The sequence below is a fragment of the Tachyglossus aculeatus genome, chromosome 26, assembly GCF_015852505.1.
Source record: "Tachyglossus aculeatus isolate mTacAcu1 chromosome 26, mTacAcu1.pri, whole genome shotgun sequence".
In the NCBI taxonomy this organism is placed as follows: domain Eukaryota; kingdom Metazoa; phylum Chordata; class Mammalia; order Monotremata; family Tachyglossidae; genus Tachyglossus; species Tachyglossus aculeatus.
In genome coordinates, this window is record NC_052091.1 from 2,590,545 (window position 1) to 2,608,103 (window position 17,559).

A 17,559-nucleotide genomic window follows, 5' to 3' on the forward strand; every position below is an offset into this window, starting at 1 on the left:
GTCGAAGCTGGCATCTGGGGAGGGAAGCCTGATGGGTGGACTGATTTCAGAAGGTGCCATGGGATGCGGGTGGGATACGTAGAGGAAGAGGAGAGATTTGGCCGGCAGGAAGGATATCGCTTCTCAAGAGATGGCCGGGGCGGTGGCGTGCGAGGGAGGGGGCTTCGGAGCCCAGGCCGGGGGTTGGGTGCTTGAGGGGTGGCCAGCAAGAACAAGGGGGGATCGTGCGGCCTCTGGCCCGGCCGCTGGACTCTCTCACATGGGAGTCGATAGTCAACTTGGAATTAGTCGTCACGGGGCCACGGCAGCCACGGATGACCAGAGTCCCGTCACCACCTTGAGCCCCCTCCACGCCTGACATTTCTCCGCCCACCCCGGTCCCGGCCTCCAGGAGCAGGGCTCAAGCCGAGCCGTGGCCGTCTGATGCCCGCGTCGAGCCCTCGGCACCTCCCTGGCCCCGTGGGGTAGAAAATGACGCCCACGCTTTTACCCGCCCCCCCTTCCCCTTGATCATCCCCCCCCCCCACCCAGGACTTTGAGTGTGGCAACGACGTGGAGCTGTCCTTCACCAAGAACGGCAAGTGGATGGGCATTGCTTACCGGCTACGAAAGGAAACGCTGGGCGGCCAGGCCCTCTTCCCGCACGTGCTGGTCAAGAACTGCGCCATCGAGTTCAACTTCGGACAGAGAGCCACCACCTACTGCCCCGTCCCCCCGGGCTACACGTTCATCCAGCACCTTCCCCTCGGGGAGCGAGTTCGGGGAGCCATCGGACCAAAGAGCAAAGCTGAGTGTGAGGTGAGGGAGGGCCCGGCGGGGAGGCGCCCCAGGTTGTTATCGTTATTATTATTATCATCATTATCGTTGTATTAAGCACTCAATTTAAATCAAGCAGCGAGTTCCAGTCCTGGCTCCGCCGCTGGTCTCCTGTGTGACTTTGGGCACACGCTTCTCTTCCTCAGTTCCCTCATCTGTAAAATGGAGATTAAGTCTGTGAGCCCCATGTGGGACGGGGACTGTGTCCAACCTGATTCCCTTGTATCTAACCCAGTGCTTAGGACACATAGTAAGTGCCTTACAAATACCATTTAAAAAAAAAAAAAAAGAAAAAAGCACCATTCTCGTCACTGCGGTAGATATAAGTTAATCAGGACAGACACGGTCCCTGTAGGAGGGAGAAGAGTCACTGAATCTCTGCTTTACAGATGAGGAAACTGAGGCCCAGAGAGGTTAGGTGACTGCAGGCCATTTGGCAGAGCCAGGATTAAATTAAACACCCAGACCTGGGCTCTTTCTGCTAGGCTATCAATCAATCAATCGTATTTATTGAGCGCTTACTGTGTGCAGAGCACTGTACTGAGCGCTGGGGAAGTACAAGCTGGAAGTTAAATGACTTGCCCAGAGTCACAGCAGGCAAGTGGCAGAGCTAGGATGAGACGCCAGGGCCTCTGGCTTTATCAACTGGGCCGCACTGCTTCCCTTGCTCTCTCCACTGGACCCCAGGGCCTCCCTCTGTCATGGGGCAGACATCGTCATCTAAATGACTTCTTCACCTAGTGAGCGCCCCTTCCCCGGGGAGGGAGGCACTGTCTCTTTAAACAGCAGCAGAGATGAAGGCAGATGCGGGGAGGGGAATGGAAAACCGCGGCTTTCCTGAGCTCTGTCATGCAGGCACTGGGAGGGAACCTTCCTCCGACCCTTCTCCTCTCCATTTCTCCGGCCCCCAGCTACAACCAACTCGCCAAATTTCCCTCCTTTCCCCCCACCTGCCCGCAGTGTCTGACAAGGCTCCGGTTTACGTCCAGTTAGGGGTTTCATTTGCGCCCGCTGTTGGGTAGGGACCGTCTCTCTGGGTTGCCAACTTGTACTTCCCAAGCGGCTATGCTGCTAGACAGCGTGGAGCCGGGGGTGGGGCGGTGAGGCGGTCCGGCGGCTCAGGGGTTAGCGCCCAGTCTCCCCCCAACTCCGCTCTCGGGCAGATCCTGATGATGGTGGGCTTGCCAGCGGCGGGAAAGACCACGTGGGCCGCGAAACACGCCGCCGCCCACCCTGCCAAGAAGTACAACATCCTGGGCACCAACTCCATCATGGACAAGATGAGGGTGAGGGCGAGAGCCGGCTGGGGAGGAGGGCTGGGGGGGGGCGGCGCCACCGGGACCCCACATGTGGCCGAACGCGTTTTCCCTCCTCCCCGCCCAGGTGATGGGTCTCCGCCGTCAACGCAATTACGCCGGCCGCTGGGACGTCCTCATCCAGCAGGCGACACAGTGCCTCAACCGCCTCATCCAGATCGCCGCCCGCAAGAAGCGCAACTATATCCTGGACCAGGTACGCCGCCACCCCCTCGCCCTCTCCCTCGCCGGGCACGGTCGACGGGATTGTTGAACCCGGGGCCGGGTGGGCCGGAAAACCGCCGCCGCCGCCCTTTCCCCGCCTCTGGGACCGGCGAGAGTTTGAAAGGCGAGTTGCGGGGAAGAGCGAGAGGGCACGGGAAACGAGACGGGCGGGCACGTAGCAGCCAGCCCGCTCTGTGGGGAGGAGGTCCCGGAGGGTGGTTTGCCCGGAACCAGGTAAGTGGAGGGTGCCGGGGTTGGCTTCTCGGCGCTCGGGAGGTAGGCCGAGGTAAGTGGTGGTTGTCGGGGTGGGCCCGGCGGGGCCGCGAGAAGCCCAGGAAGTGCCCCCAGGTGAGTAGTTTGTCGTCTCTATGGGGACGGGCGTCGCAACAAGGGTGGGTGAGTAACTGACTGCCCGCCCTCCAGAGTATGGCCACCCGGCTGCTCAGATCTGGGTCCACTCATGCCTGCCCTGGCCAACTCCCTCCCGCCTTGGATACCCCAGCCAGTGGGTCCGGCCCCTTTCTGGAGAGGCTGAGGTTGGATGACGTTGGCTCATCCCTCCCGCTACCCCCGGGGATGGGGCCCGCAATTCAGGCCCTTCGCTGAGGCATCGTGAATCCAAGACGGGTCAGATCAGACAGGAGAGGAGAGGATGGCACTTCATCCGGCATTCCCCTCCCCCGAGTTGGGCCCTTCCTCTGTTGGGAGCTGCCCGGACGCACGGGGAAGAGCCGTGGGGAAGCGATGGGAGCGACCGGATCCGCTCCGGCTCGCGGGGTCCAAGAGCCAGGCCGGCGGGGGAGGGTCCCCGGGACAGAGGTGGTCAGGGCTGGAGATGGCCGGCTCCCACAGAGTCACGGGTCACCTGTCCCCGGCGGTGAGCCAACCGGCCCCAGGGGCCCGGTGAAAGCCTGGAGGTCAGCTGCCCTTGGGGGGCTCTCAGGTGAGAGAAGCCCACTAATGGACAATGTAGAAGCGGAATGGGAAAGGAAAATCATTTGGGGATGGGGAAAGTGGGAGGGAGGCCCAGCAGGAGGCTGTTGGCAGGCGGAGGGGCTGCCTAGAGCCGAGGGTGGGGTGGCCCCCGGCGGGAAGCTACTGGCCACCCAGAGGACTTTTGAGGCCCGGCCTGGGCGGGAGAGGGAAAAGCGCAAATTTCGGTAGGGTGCTGCCGACAGATTGGGTCAGAGGCAAGTGTCGAATGAGGAGGCTCCAACGCAACAGCAGAGCCCCCCACTCCCCTCAGTCAGTGGTGTTGGTTGAGCGCTTACTGTGTGCAGAGCACTCTGCTAAGAACTTGAGGGAGCACGGTGCAAAAAAGGAGCCGTTGGCAATCCCTGCCCCAAGGAGCTTACCGGCTAGTTGGGGAAACACTTTCAAATAAATTAAAGGTGAATCTGTGCACATAAGAGTTCTGGGGGAAGGGTGAATAGCAAAGTGCTTAAGAAGGACAGACCAAGTTTAGAGATGAGAGGAAAGTGCTTTAGTAGGGAAGGCCTCTTGGAGGAGATGTGATTTTTAGGAAGGTCTTGAATAATAATAATAACAGTAACAAATAATAATGGTATTTAAGCGCCTACTATGTGCCAGGCACGGTTCTAAGCGCTGGCGTGGATACAAGCGAATTGGGTCGGACATCGTCCCCGTCGTCCCATTTCGGGCTCACGGTCTCAATCCCCATTTTACAGATGAGGTAACGGAGGCCCGGAGAAGTAAAGCGGCTGGCCCTACGCCCGGCTTCTAGACTGTAAGCCCAGCGTGGGCAGGGATTGTCTGTCTTTATTGCCGAACTGTACTCTCCAGGCGCTGTGCACACAGTAAGCGCTCAGTAAACGCGAACGAACGAATGAAAGTGGCACAGCGGACGAGTGGCGGAACCGGGATTAGACCCTCCGACCGTCTTGCTCCCAGCCCCGGGCTCCATCCCGTCCACTGTGCTGCCTCTAGATGGGAAGCGCGGCGGTCTGGCGAATATGGAGGGATGGGGGCTTCCAGGCCCGAGGGAGGACACGGGCAAGGGGTTGGCGGCGAGATAGAAGTGACGGAGGCACAGTGAGAAGGTTGGCGTTAGACGAGCGAAGCGTGCGGGTCAGGTGGTCGGAGGAGGCCGGACTGGGGCAGACGTCTTCCGGGCTTTGGTGGGGTCCTGGACTTCACAGGTGGAACCTGGCGTCTTTTATAATGGCATTTATTAAGCACTTACTATGTGCAAAGCACTGTTCTAAGCGCTGAGGAGGATACAGGGTGATCAGGTAGTCCCACGGGAGGCTCCCAGTCTTAATCCCCATTTTACAGATGAGGGAACTGAGGCACAGAGAAGTTAAGTGACCTGCCCAAAGTCACCCAGCTGACAATTGGCGGACCCGGGATTCGAACCCATGACCTCTGACTCCAAAGCCCGGGCTCTTTCCACTGAGCCACGCTGCTTCTCAATGTTGGCATTTGTTAAGCGCTAACTATGTGCAAAGCACCGTCCTAAGCGCTGGGGGGGGGGCATACAAAGTGATCGGGTTGTCCCACATGGGGCTCACAGTCTTAATCCCCATTTTACAGATGAGGTAACGGAGGCACAAAGGAGTTAAGTGACTTGCCCAAGGTCACACAACAGACAGGTGGCGGAGCCGGGATTCGAACCCATGACCTCTGACTCCAAAGTCCGTGCTCTTTCCACTGAGCCACGCTGCTTCTGCGTCCTTGTGACTCGCCCCTTCTCTAGAGCAGTTGAAGGTGCCCAAGCTGGTCATCCCCGGCCTCGCTCGGGTCGTCTGGCTCGGCCCCGGCCGTCGGCCACCTGGTCCTGGAAAGCCCGGGCCGGCAGCAGGGCCGGGGGGTGGTCAGTAGGTATTTCCGTCCGTCACGGCTCCTTCCTCAAGTGCCCGCCTTGACGGCGACTGGAGCTAGAGCGGGATGGCCGCCGGCCCCCGGGGGAAGATCGGCCGGACCCCATCCTGGGGCTGCCTCACACTTTTGGTCACTGCCCCCCTCAACCCCATGCCCACGGTCCAGATTGCCAGCCTCCTGCCGGAGAGGAACCATGGTCTAGGGGTGGCCGGGCCCTGGAAGTTCCTGCACGGGGCCCAGGACCGGCCGTGCAGAAGTGGCAGAAGTGGGCTTAGGGGGTGGCTGGCCGGGTGCCCATATGGCTCCTTCCCTCAGGCCGTGGCCCTTCGGGCTCCTTCTAGGGTCCAGAGGGGGCAAGAGCCAACGAGGCACGGACAGCGCGAGCCCGTGGTCCGGCGCTGCGCTCGGCGGCCTTGTCCTGGGGAGTGTGAGCGGAGTGTGGCGCGGGGCCTGCCCGCTGTTGGAGAGCCTGGTGAGCATCCCCTGCTCTCCCAGGAGGCCCCGTCCTCTACGCTCCTCATCCACTCGGCCTCAGCCCTCGGCCCCTGCCTCCCCTTGACCCCCAGATGGGCTTGGTGGCCACGGGTGGCCACGATCTTTTCTATTAAAAGACCCGGGTCTGTGACCCAGTCTCCCTTTCCCACGTTCCAGCGTGAAGCGGGGCTTCCGGGCCGGGGTGGCAACGTAGTCGTGTCCGCAAGACGGAGCCTCTCGGGACGGGATGGGCGCCAAGGGGTGGCATCCACTGGGGGACTTGGGAGGTCATTGCGTCCTCCGGCCCTCAGACCACCCCAGAGCGAGAGATCCACCTGAGATCCCTAGAAGCACGGTGGGGGGCAATCAGTCAGGTGATCATATTAGGGAGCGTTGTACTAAGTGCTTGGGAGAATACAGTGTAACGGGCACGTTCCCTGTCCGCGATGAGCTTACTATCTAGAGGACAATTGGGGCATTGTCAGGAGAGCCAGGGGAGCAGAGTCGGACGGGTGAGCCTTCCTGCCTCCCATAGGGCGAGGGTGGCCGCGGGCCCCAGAGTAAAGCTGGGGATCGTCTCCCACGGCGGGCACTGCCCGCCTCCACCGGCCACATCGCCGAGCGGTCGTGTCTCCCGGGAGGGTCGGCCGGCCCAAGACGATGACCTCATCCTGTCGTGTTTGCTGTGGCAACGGCCGCTGCCCGTGAACTCTGCTTTCCCGTGGAAGTGGCCGGGCCCTATGGGACAGAGACCCCGGGCCGGCCGCCGGAGAGGGCAGGGTGGGGCACCGCTGCCCGATGTCACTGCTCTATTCCTCTCGGCCACACAGTGCCTTGGGGAGACGGGCCAGTCCCGTCAGCGTGGGCACAGGTGGTGTCATCCCTCTTCCTCCGGGCCGCCCGGGAACCACCAGCGGGTGTGGATCCTCGGGCGGGGAATCGGTCCAAGTCGAGGCCGTCCCGTGGCCGGGCGTCCGGTCCGCAGACAGCTAGGCAGAGACTCCCACCGGCGGCCGAGAGTGACCGCTACGGGCACCCCTCGGGCCGGTCCAGCCGGCCGGAGTCTCCCTCAGCCCAGTCAATCCGTCGATAGTATTTATTGAGCGTTCACCGAGTGCAGGGATGCTCGGTGCGGAGGGCAGCGTGCTACATTCCGGCAGACTCGGTAGGCAAGGAACTCTCAGAATCGGGATCCGATTCTCCCAGCTCGTCTCGGGCCGCATGGAGCCGAGGAACGGCGGCGGCTCCCTCGCCCTCCGGCTACCCGGAGGGCCGGCCCCGCGCGTTCCTGGCCCGGGACGGCCGTGGGGGCGGGAGGGCGGCGGTGGCCAGAAGAGCCGGCGGAAATAGCAGGCGGCCTCTGCCAGCACACGAAGTCGCATTCCTTCCGTTTTTCCTCCAAAAAGGGGCAGGCTCGCCGGCCAGCTCCCCCGGGGCGGGCCCCGGGCGTGGGGGAGACAAGTCCAGTGGGAGGGCAGGAGCAGCTCTGGTGGGAACAATGTGAGCGCTTAGTACGCTGCTCCCTGTACACCATAAGGCGCTCAGTAAATAGCATTGAGTGGTTGATGGGACGGGAAGGAAACACCGGCTTGGCCAGCCGTCGGAGCCCCCCACACCCTCCCTGGGAATCTCCGCTCAGAGTGGCCACCCGTGGGTCGCTGCGTGGGGTCGGGGGTCGTGACTGGGTGTGCCCCGAAGGCGTATGGGGGGGTGTGTGGTTGGATCTGCCCTGGTAGCCGCGCCGCGTATCACGTCGGGGGTCGGGACGTTGTCGGGGGGCCCCGGGCTGGGCGGGCCTCGGCCGGAAATAGCCCCGGCTTGGCAGTCGGAGCTGTTCCATTCCGGGCCTCCGCTCTCCCACCCTTGCTCCACATTGTGGTTCTGGCAGGTCCCCCAGCTCCAGCCCAGTAGGGCCCTCCCTCAGGAGGCGGATTGGCCAGCCTCTCCCCCCATCTGGGGGTGTAGGCCCCCCGTCTGGGATCGGGGGTAGCATCTTGGGCTCCTGTTACCCAACCCTGACGTAGTAAATAATAATAATATTATCGTTGCCAACTTGTACTTCCCAAGACGCTTAGTACTGTGCTCTGCACACAGTAAGCGCTCGATAAATACGATCGATTAATAATAATGATGGTATTTAAGCACTTATTATGTACCAAGCGCTGGGGTGGAACCAAGCGATTCAAGTTGACCCGACCCCTGTCCCATGTGGGACTCACAGTCTCAATCCCCGTTATGCAGATGAGGGAACTGAGGCCCAGAGAAGTGAAGCGACTGGCCCAAGGTCACGCAGCAGACAGGCGGCGGGGCCGGGATTAGAATCCGTGACCTTCTGACTCCCAAGCCCGGGCTGTAGCCGCTAGGCCACACTGCTCCTCATCTCCGAGCCAGGGCCCGGTCCGAGAACCAGGGGCCTCCCGAGACAAGCCCCCCAACCACCACCCCCCATCAATCAATCAATCAATCGTATTTATTGAGCGCTTACTATGTGCAGAGCACTGTACTAAGCGCTTGGGAAGTACAAATTGGCAACACATAGAGACAGTCCCTACCCAACAGTGGGCTCACAGTCTAAAAGTCCATCAGCCGATAGCCCAGTTGGGAGAAGCTGCGGTCCTTACTGTGCTCGGGACGCTGCGCTGAGCGCTTGGGAGGATGCGGCGCGGCGGGGAGAGACGGTCCGCGACCTCGAGAGCGTGGGGTGCTGCGGCTATCCTTAGTCACCTGCGGGCAAGCGGAGGTCCAAAAGTGGCCCCCCTCAGCGTACTCAGCCTGGGCTTCCTGGGTGGGAGGGCCCGTGGCTCGGAGACCCCACCCCCGGCCCGGCGGCCGGGGTCTTCCGTCTCGGAGGAACCAAAGCCCCAGACCTGACCGCAGGCGGGCCGTGGAGGTCAGCGTAGGGCCCCGTCCGGGCAGGGACCCGAAAGCGAGGGGAGATCCCGGTAGGCGACGGGGTCGTCCTCGACGGTCCCAGGCTCCGGCGGGGCGGGGGGGCGGCGGCAGAAGCGCGGCGTGTAATCAACCGTCTTTTGCCTCTTCTCTGTCACCTGTCGCTAGACAAATGTGTATGGATCAGCCCAGAGACGAAAAATGCGCCCCTTTGAAGGTTTCCAGCGCAAAGCTATTGTCATTTGTCCTTCGGATGAGGATCTAAAAGATCGAACGATAAGGCGCACTGATGAGGAGGGGAAGGATGTGCCCGATCACGCGGTGTTAGAAATGAAAGGTAGGCAGCCGAGGGGGCGGGGGCGGCAGCGCCAACCCCGGGACCCCCCCCACCCGGCCCAAATGCTCGTTTTTTTGGGGGTGGGAGGGTGTTTGAAAAAGCGGGGCGAAAACATGGACGACCTTAGAGCTGGCCCTGTCTCCTCATCCCTCTTAGTTTCTGTTGTAGAGTGAGTGTGGATGGGTGTGTGTGTGTGTGTGTGTGTGTGTGTTTGTGTTTGTGTCTCTCTCTCTCCCCCCACCCCTGCTGCTGTTTCTGCTCCTCTTCCTCCTCGTCTCCAGCTCCGAGCAGGGAGTCTGTCAGTACCCGGAAAAATCACGTACGACTGCCTCCCGGGGCAGCAGAGGCGAGGGTGTTGGTGTTTATCACGGTCGTGATACTCAGTTGGGGCACTTGTTAAGCACTTACTCTATGCCAAGCACTGTGCTAAGCGCTGGGGGACTGCTCCGTCAGATCAGGCGTAGGCCCCGACCCACGCGAGGCTCATAGGAGGGAGAGAGAACCGGTATCTAATCTCCGTTTTGACAGATGAGGAAACTGAAGGACAGAGAAGTTAAGCGACCCGCCTGGGGTCACGCAACAGAAAGCGGGCGAGCCCGAATTAGAACCCGGGTCTCCCGCCTCCTAGGCCTGTGCTCTTCCCCCGAGGCCGCGTGGCTCTGCGGTGTTGTGGTATTTACTAGACGCACCCCGGGTGCCAAAGCACCGCGCCCAGCGCCGGGGTGGATACAGTTCGGCAGGTCGGACCCGGACGGGGCTCGCCGGCGGAGAGGTGGGAAGAGCAGGTATCTGAACCTCGTGTGGCGGCGAGGAGGCCGAGGCCCAGAGGTCACGCTCGGCGGGCCGGAGGTGGAGCCGGGATTAGAACCCGGGGCTTGAGACCGGGCCTCGTGGGCCGGCGGGCCGCGCTGCTGTGGGGTCGGGGCCCCGCGGAGCCCTCCGGGTGACTCTGCTGACCGCGAGTGGGAGAAGCCACGGATCTGTGGGGGGTCCCCGGCCTCTCTCCCGTCGGCCGGCGGGGAAGCGAGGCGTCGGCCCGGCCCCACCTGGGGTCCCGTGGCCCGGAGCCGCCCCCCGCTCTCGCTTGCGAGAGTCCGTCTCGGCCCGGACGTGGGCGGGGAGGGTGGCCTCGCCTTCCCGGTTTCTCTCCCCTCGCGCTCGCTCGGCCGCTCAGGGCCTCTGGTCTCTCCCCGCGCCACAGCCAACTTCACGCTGCCGGACCCCGGGGACTTCCTGGACGAGGTGCTGTTCGTGGAGCTGCAGCGGGAGGAGGCGGACCGGCTGGTCAAGCAGTACAACGAGGAGGGCAAGAGGGCCGGCCCGCCCCCGGACAAGCGCTTCGACAACCGCGGGGGCGGCTTCCGGGGCCGGGGCGGCGGGGGCGGCGGCGGCGGCTTCCAGCGCTACGATAACCGGGGACCCCCAGGAGGGAACCGCGGCGGGGGCGGCGGCTTCCAGAACCGCGGCGGAGGCGGCGGCGGGGGCTTCCGGGGAGGTAGGCCCACCTGCGGCGGCGCCCCGGGCCCGGCGGACCCTCGTCCCGCTCCGGGCGTTAATAACGGGGGTCTTGCAAAGCGCTCCCTAAGTGCCAAGCACTGTCCTAAGCGCTGGGGGTAGGTACCAAGGGAATCGGAGCGGGCCCAGTCCCTGCCCAGCGTGAGAAGGAGGGACGACGGGTATCGAGTCCTCATTTTACACTTGGGGACATTCATTCGTTCATTCGGTCGTATTTATTGAGCGCTTACTGTGTGCAGAGCACTGGACTAAGCGCTTGGGAAGTCCAAGTTGGCAACATATAGGGACGGTCCCTACCCAACAGCGAGCTCACGGTCTAGAAGGGGAAGCCCAGAGAAAGTTCCGCGACTTGGCCAAGGTCACGCAGCAGGCGAGTGGAAGAGGTATTCAGTAATAATAATTCTGGTATTTGTTAAGCGCTTACTAGGTGCCAGGCGCTGTACTAAGCACTGGGGTGGATGAAAGCAAATTGGCTTGGACACAGGCCCTGTCCCACACGGGGCTTACAGTCTCAATCCTCGTTTTCCAGACGAGGGCATTGAGTCAGAGAAGTGACTTGCCCAAGGTCACACAGCAGACAAGAGGTGGAGCCGGGATTAGAACCCATGACCTTCTCACTCCCAGGCTCGGGCGCAATCCTCTATGCCACGCTGCTAGGACCCCGTAAGAGAGCCCTGTCGCTGCCCCGCCCCACCCCCGGAGCCAGTGGTCTAGTTGGGTGGGAAATAACGTGGCATAGTGGACAGAGCATGGGCCTGGGGGTCAAAAGTTCATGGGTTCTAATCCCCCCCTCTGCCACTCATCCGCTGTGGGACCCTGGGCAAGTCACTTCACTTCTCTGGGCCTCAGTTCCCTCCTCTGGAAAATGGGGATCGAGACCGAGCCCCACATGGGACAGGGACGGTGTCCATCTCGATTTGCTTGTATTCACCCCAGTGCACATTGTAAGCACTTAACAAATACCATCGTTATTATTATTATTATTATTACAGTGCCTAGCACATAAGCGCTTAACAAATACCATCATTTAATCATATTTATTGAGCGCTTACTGTGTGCAGAGCACTGTACCAAGCGCTTGGGAAGTACAATTTGGCAACATGTAGAGACGGTCCCTACCCAACAGCGGGCTCACAGTCTAGAAGTATTATTAGTATTATTGTGAGTATTAGACACCCAAGACCCACACCATCTCCTGTGAGCCCATGATACCGCCACCCCCACTGTCTAGGGGCTCTGAGAGCCGGGGGCCCACCAGCCCAGAGGGTGGGGAGCCCTTGGGGGCCGGGGCAATCAGTCAATCAATCAGTGGTATTTATTGAGCGCTTACTGTGTGCAGAGCACTGTACTAAGCGCTTGGAAAGTCCAAGTTGGCAACATAGTCCCTACCCAACAGTGGGCTCACAGTCTAGAAGGGGGAGACCTCTTTCCCCACCCCTGTCCACCCACCTCGGCCAGGCAGGCCCTTCAATCAATCAATCATATCTATCGAGCGCTTACTGTGTGCGGAGCACTGTACTAAGCGCTTGGCAAGTCCAAGTTGGCAACATACAGAGACGGTCCCTACCCAACAGCGGGCTCACAGTCTCGAAGGGGGAGACCTCTTTCCCCACCCCTGTCCGCCCGCCTCGGCCAGGCAGGCCCTTCAATCAATCAATCGTATTTATCGAGCGCTCACTGCGTGCGGAGCACTGGACTAAGCGCTTGGGAAGTCCAAGCTGGCAACATATAGAGACAGTCATCATCATCAATCGTATTTATTGAGCGCTTACTGTGTGCAGAGCACCGCACTAAGCGCTTGGGAAGTCCAAGTCGGTAACATATAGAGACGGTCCCTACCCAGCAGCGGGCTCACAGTCTAAAAGGGGGAGACAGGGAACAAAACCAAACATACTAACAAAATAAAATAGAATAGATATGTACAAGCAAAATAATAGAGTACCCAACAGTGGGCTGACAGTCGAAAAGTCAATCAATCAATCAATCAATCGTATTTATTGAGCGCTTACTATGTGCAGAGCACTGGACTAAGCGCTTGGGAAGTACAAATTGGCAACAGATAGAGACAGTCCCTACCCAACAGTGGGCTCACAGTCTAAAAGGGGAAGACAGAGAACAAAACCAAACATGCTAACAAAATAAAATAAATAGGATAGATACGTAGTTTTTGAGCTTTCAGCAGATGCTAAATCGTGTGAAGAAACCCGGTGGAGTTGCGGGGAGTACTCCAATAACATTTTCTAGATCAAAGCCAAAATGTTTCTACAGAAGATTTAGACTAAATTAGTGATACTCTTAGTACCGTGGGAATTACAAGTTTAGAAAAGTCCTCATCCACCTGCCTCCCGGCCCTCTGGTTTCCGCTCCACGGGACCCCGGGCGAGTCCGACGGCCGGCCGGCGCGGGCGTTGGTCGTCGGGGGTAGGGGTGGCGAGACCTCCCCGGCCGAGCTGAGCGGCCCCCCGGCCTGTGCCCGGCTCCAGGTTTCAACCGCGGCGGGGCCGGCGGCTACTCCCAGAGCCGCTGGGGCGTGGGCGGCCGGGACAACAACAGCCCCAACCGAGGCGGTTACAGCCGCGGCCCCCAGCAACAGCAGCAACAACAGCAGCAGCAGCAGAGCTACAGCCCGGCCCACCCCCAGCAGACGGCCAGCTACACCAAGAACGACAGCGGCAGCGGGCCGGGCGCCACCAGCGCGGGCACCGGGCCGGCCATCAGCACTTACAACCCAGGACAAGTAAGGGCCGCGCCCGCGGCCCCCCGTCCCGGTACCCCCGTTTCCCCCCTGGACCTTCCCCTTCTCTTGTTTTAGACGTGGCATTTGTTAAGCGCTTGCTACGTCATCATCAGTCGTATTTATTGAGCGCTTACTGTGTGCAGAGCACTGGACTAAGCGCTCGGGAAGTCCAAGTTGGCAACATATAGAGACAATCAATCAATCAATCGTATTTATTGAGCGCTTACTATGTGCAGAGCACTGGACTAAGCGCTTGGGAAGTACAAATTGGTAACATATAGAGACGGTCCCTACCCAACGATGGGCTCACAGTCTAAAAGGGGGAGACAGAGAACGAAACCAAACGTACTAACAAAATAAAATAAATAGGATAGATATGTACAAATAAATAAATAGAGTAAAAAGAATATGTGCAAACATATATACATATATACAGAGACAGTCCCTACCCAACCGTGGGCTCACAGTCTAAAAGGACTACACACCACACGCCGTACGGAGCGCCGGGGTAGATCATCATCATCCTCGTCAATCGTATTTATTGAGCGCTTACTGTGTGCAGAGCACTGTACTAAGCGCTTGGGAAGTACAAATGGGCAACATAGGTTGGCCGGCTGGATGGGGCTCACGGTCTCAAGAAGCAGCAGCGGGGCTCAGTGGAAAGAGCCCGGGCTTTGGAGTCAGAGGTCATGGGTTCGAGTCCCGGCTCCCCCAACTGTCAGCTGTGTGACTTTGGGCAAGGCACTTCACTTCTCTGGGCCTCAGTGACCTCATCTATAAAATGGGGATTAAAACGGTGAGCCCTTCGTGGGACCTGATCACCTTGTAACCTCCCCAGCGCTTCGAACAGTGCTTTGCACATAGTAAGCGCTTAACAAATGCCATCATCATTATTAGAGCACAGGCCTAGGAGTCGGAAGGTCGGGGTTCTAATCACGGGTCTGCTATGAGACCTTGGGCAATCAATCAGTCGTATTTATTGAGCGCTCACTGTGTGCAGAGCACTGTACTAAGCACTTGGGAAGTCCAAGTTGGCAACACATAGAGACAGTCCCTACCCAACAGTGGGTTCACACTCTGTGCCTCAGTTACCTCATCTGCAAAATGGGGATTGAGACTTTGAGCCCCACGTAGGGCGGGGACTGTGTCCGACCCGATTTGCTTCTCTTCACCCCAGCGCTTAGTACAGTACTTGGCACATAGTAAACACGAAAGAAATACCGTCATTATTATTAACCTCTGGTTGTATAGTTGAGGGTACTGAGGCACGGAGAAGCAGAGCAACTGGCAGAAGCAGCGGGGCCTAGTGGATAGAGTCCGGGCCCGGGAATCAGAAGGACCTGGGTTCTAATCCTGATTCCACCACTTGTCTGCTCTGTGACTTGGGCAAGTTGCTTCACCTCCCTGTGCCTCAGTTACCTGGGGATTAAGACTGTGAGCCCTAAGTGGGACTGGGACTGTGTCCAACCCAACTTCCTTGTGTCCACCCCAGCGCTTAGTACAGTGCCTGGCACACAGTAAGCACTTAACAAATACCATCATCATGATTATTATTATTAATACTATTAGAGAACCAGCATGGCCCAGTGGTACGAGCCCAGGCTTGAGAGTCAGAGGTCATGGGTTCAAATCCCGGCCCCGCCAATTGTCAGCTGTGCGACTTTGGGCAAGGCACTTCACTTCTCTGGGCCTCAGTTCCCTCATCTGTAAAATGGGGATTAAGACTGTGAGCCCCACGTGGGACAGCCTGATCACCTTGTATCCTCCCCAGCGCTTAGAACAGTGCTTTGCGCATAGTAAGCGCTTAACAAATACTATCATTGATGTTATTTATAAAGGGAGGGGAAAAGGCAATGAAAGAGATTAGCCGAAGATCGCTCACGGCATACAAGTGGCAGAGACGGGATTAGAACCCAGATTCCTTCTCTAGGGATCCTGCCCTGCTGATTGCCTCCCCGTTTTTTCTCCCTCTGGAGGGGGGCCTCCTGGGGAGAGTTCCCGGGGGGTAGCAGACCCAAAGTGTCTGGGCTGGGCTGGGTGCTCCCAATTCCCAGGCTCTTTGGGCACCCCAAGCCTGCTGATAGTTAATAATAATAATAACAATGGTATTTGTCAAGTGCTTACTATGTGCCAAGCACTGTTCTTAGCATTGGGGGAGATACAAGGTAATCAGGTTGTCCCACATGGAGCTCAGAGTCTCGATCCCCATTTTACAGATGAGGGAACTGAGGCACAGAGAAGTGACTTACCCCAGGTCACACAGCTGACAAAGTGGTGGAGTCGGGATTAGAACCCGCGCCCTCTGACTCCCAACCCCGGGCTCTTTCCACTAAGCCACGCTGCTTCTCAATGATGGTATTTAAGCACTTACTATGTACCAGGCACCGTTCTTAAGCGCTGGGGGAGATACGAGGCCATCAGGTTGTCCCACGGGGGGCTCACGGTCTTTATCCCCGTCGGACAGATGAGGGAACGGAGGCGCAAAGAAGTTCGGTGACTTGCCCGTGGGGAGATACAAGGGCATCAGGTTGTCCCACGGGGGGGGCTCACGGTCTTAATCCCCGTCGGGAACGGAGGCGCAAAGAAGCTGGGTGACTTGCCCAGGGTCACACACAGCAAACAAGCGGCCGAGGCGGGATTAGAACCCGCGTCCTCTGACTCCCAAGCCCGTGCGTGGCGGTGAAATTGGGGGAGTGGGCGCCACGAGAGGGCCGGGCCTCAGTGCCGCCGCGCTTCCTCTTCCCTTCCAGCCGAGCTACACTCATCCGTACAACCAGGGCGGCTACAGCCAGACGGGCTACACCGCGCCGCCGCCCCCGCCGCCCCCCCCCGCCGCCCCCCCGCCTACACCTACGGGACCTACGGGGGCTACAGCCCCGCTTACACCACCCCGCCGCCGCCCCCGCCCCCGCCGCCCCCCCAACCCCGGACAGACCTACGGGCAGCCCAGCTACAACCAGTATCAGCAGGTGAGCGCGGCGGGGACGCCTCCCGGCCTGAGTGGCCCGGGTCCGATTGGGGGGGCCGGGGACGCGGCCGGGCTGACCCCCCCCCCCCCCTTTTCTCCGTCCAGTACGCCCAGCAGTGGAACCAGTACTACCAGAACCAGAGCCAGTGGGCCCCCTACTACGGCAGCTACGACTACGGGAGCTACTCCGGGAGCTCGCAGGGGGGATCCAACACGCAGTAGCCCGGCTCACCCCTCTCCCTCCAGAGAAGGCATGTCCACCCCCGTCCCCCGCCCCTCGAGATGCATTATTTCTTTACACGTTTTAAAACAGAACGAAAAGTCTTTAACTTTCTACGCCCCACCAGAAGAAGCTCGACTCCTCGCCCTCCCCAGTAGGTGCCAAGCACCCTTCAGGCCGAGACGTCCGACAGCCGGAGGGCCCACCCTCCTCCGGGCCGCCGCCCCCCGCCTCCCCGCCCTCGCCCCGGCTTCACCAGATTTTAACGCGGTTTAGTGTAAATCCTTCCCGGAGATGTTTTATTGTCGGTTTTGCAAAAAAAAAAAAAGAAAAAGAAAAAAAAGAAAAAGTTTGAACTTAAATGGAGGAGGGAAGGAGGAGAGACAGTGGGCCGAGATTTTATGGTGGTTACTGCTTCTTTTTTTTTTTTCCTTTTTTTTTTAAAAAAAAAAAAGAATTTATGTAACTTTTTACTGTGGGTCGGCTGTTAATATTTCATCAAGATAACGATTTCTTTGCTGAATTCAGGTTGCCAGAGGAAAACACAACTCCCAAAAAAAACAAAAAAGACCTTCCAAGTAACTTTTTATACAACGTCTAAGTCCCCGTAACTTTGCACACGCTTTTGTGTTGAATTGTAACTGCTTTTTTGTATTTGGAGAGAGTGAATATCGAACTTTAAACCTTTTACTCCGGCATGGCGGTGAGTTCTGGGGGTGGGTGGGGGGGTTGAGACCAGAGCCCCAGGGCACCCCCAAGCCCCCCGCGGCCTCGGGAGCGGTCCCGTTCCTTCATCTCCTCGGGAGCCGGGGCGGGGGTCCGCGGAGATCCGGGGAGTTGTGGGATCGAGGATTTTGTTACCATTTATTCCAACACACCCCCCCTCTCTCCGTCGCCGTCTCTCCTCTCTCTGTCCCTCCGCCTGGGTCAGGGAAGGAGGTGGGAGCCCTGTTTCATTCCTCTCCCCCCATCCCAGCCCCACAGGGCCGGACACTAGACGGTCAGCTCGTTGCGGGCAGGGAACGTGACTACCGACTGTAGCAGTAAATCCTCCCAAGCGGTTAGGTCAGTGCATCCAGGAAGCACTGTTTCCTGTACAAATTGTTGCCAATTTGTACTTCCCAAGCGCTTAGTACAGTGCTCTGCACATAGTAAGTGCTCAATAAATACGATCGATGATGAGGAAGCGCTCAATAAATACGACTGATCGATTGGAGGAGAGGCGCAGCTAAGAGGTCGGTG

At 59.2% G+C, this 17,559-nt stretch overlaps 1 protein-coding gene across 1 annotated transcript in view; it reads left to right on the plus strand.

The window, feature by feature from the left end:
* HNRNPUL1 (heterogeneous nuclear ribonucleoprotein U like 1) overlaps window positions 1–16,632 on the plus strand; it is a 38,260-nt gene extending 21,628 nt beyond the window's left edge. The window contains 10 exon segments of the mRNA XM_038767255.1: window positions 532–798; window positions 1,980–2,102; window positions 2,200–2,328; window positions 8,709–8,877; window positions 10,079–10,372; window positions 12,876–13,129; window positions 15,880–15,957; window positions 15,960–16,034; window positions 16,036–16,098; window positions 16,203–16,632. Of these exon segments, the coding sequence (XP_038623183.1) occupies window positions 532–798; window positions 1,980–2,102; window positions 2,200–2,328; window positions 8,709–8,877; window positions 10,079–10,372; window positions 12,876–13,129; window positions 15,880–15,957; window positions 15,960–16,034; window positions 16,036–16,098; window positions 16,203–16,319 (1,569 nt within the window). The 3' untranslated portion in view covers window positions 16,320–16,632.
* The last annotated feature ends 927 nt before the right edge of the window (window positions 16,633–17,559 follow it).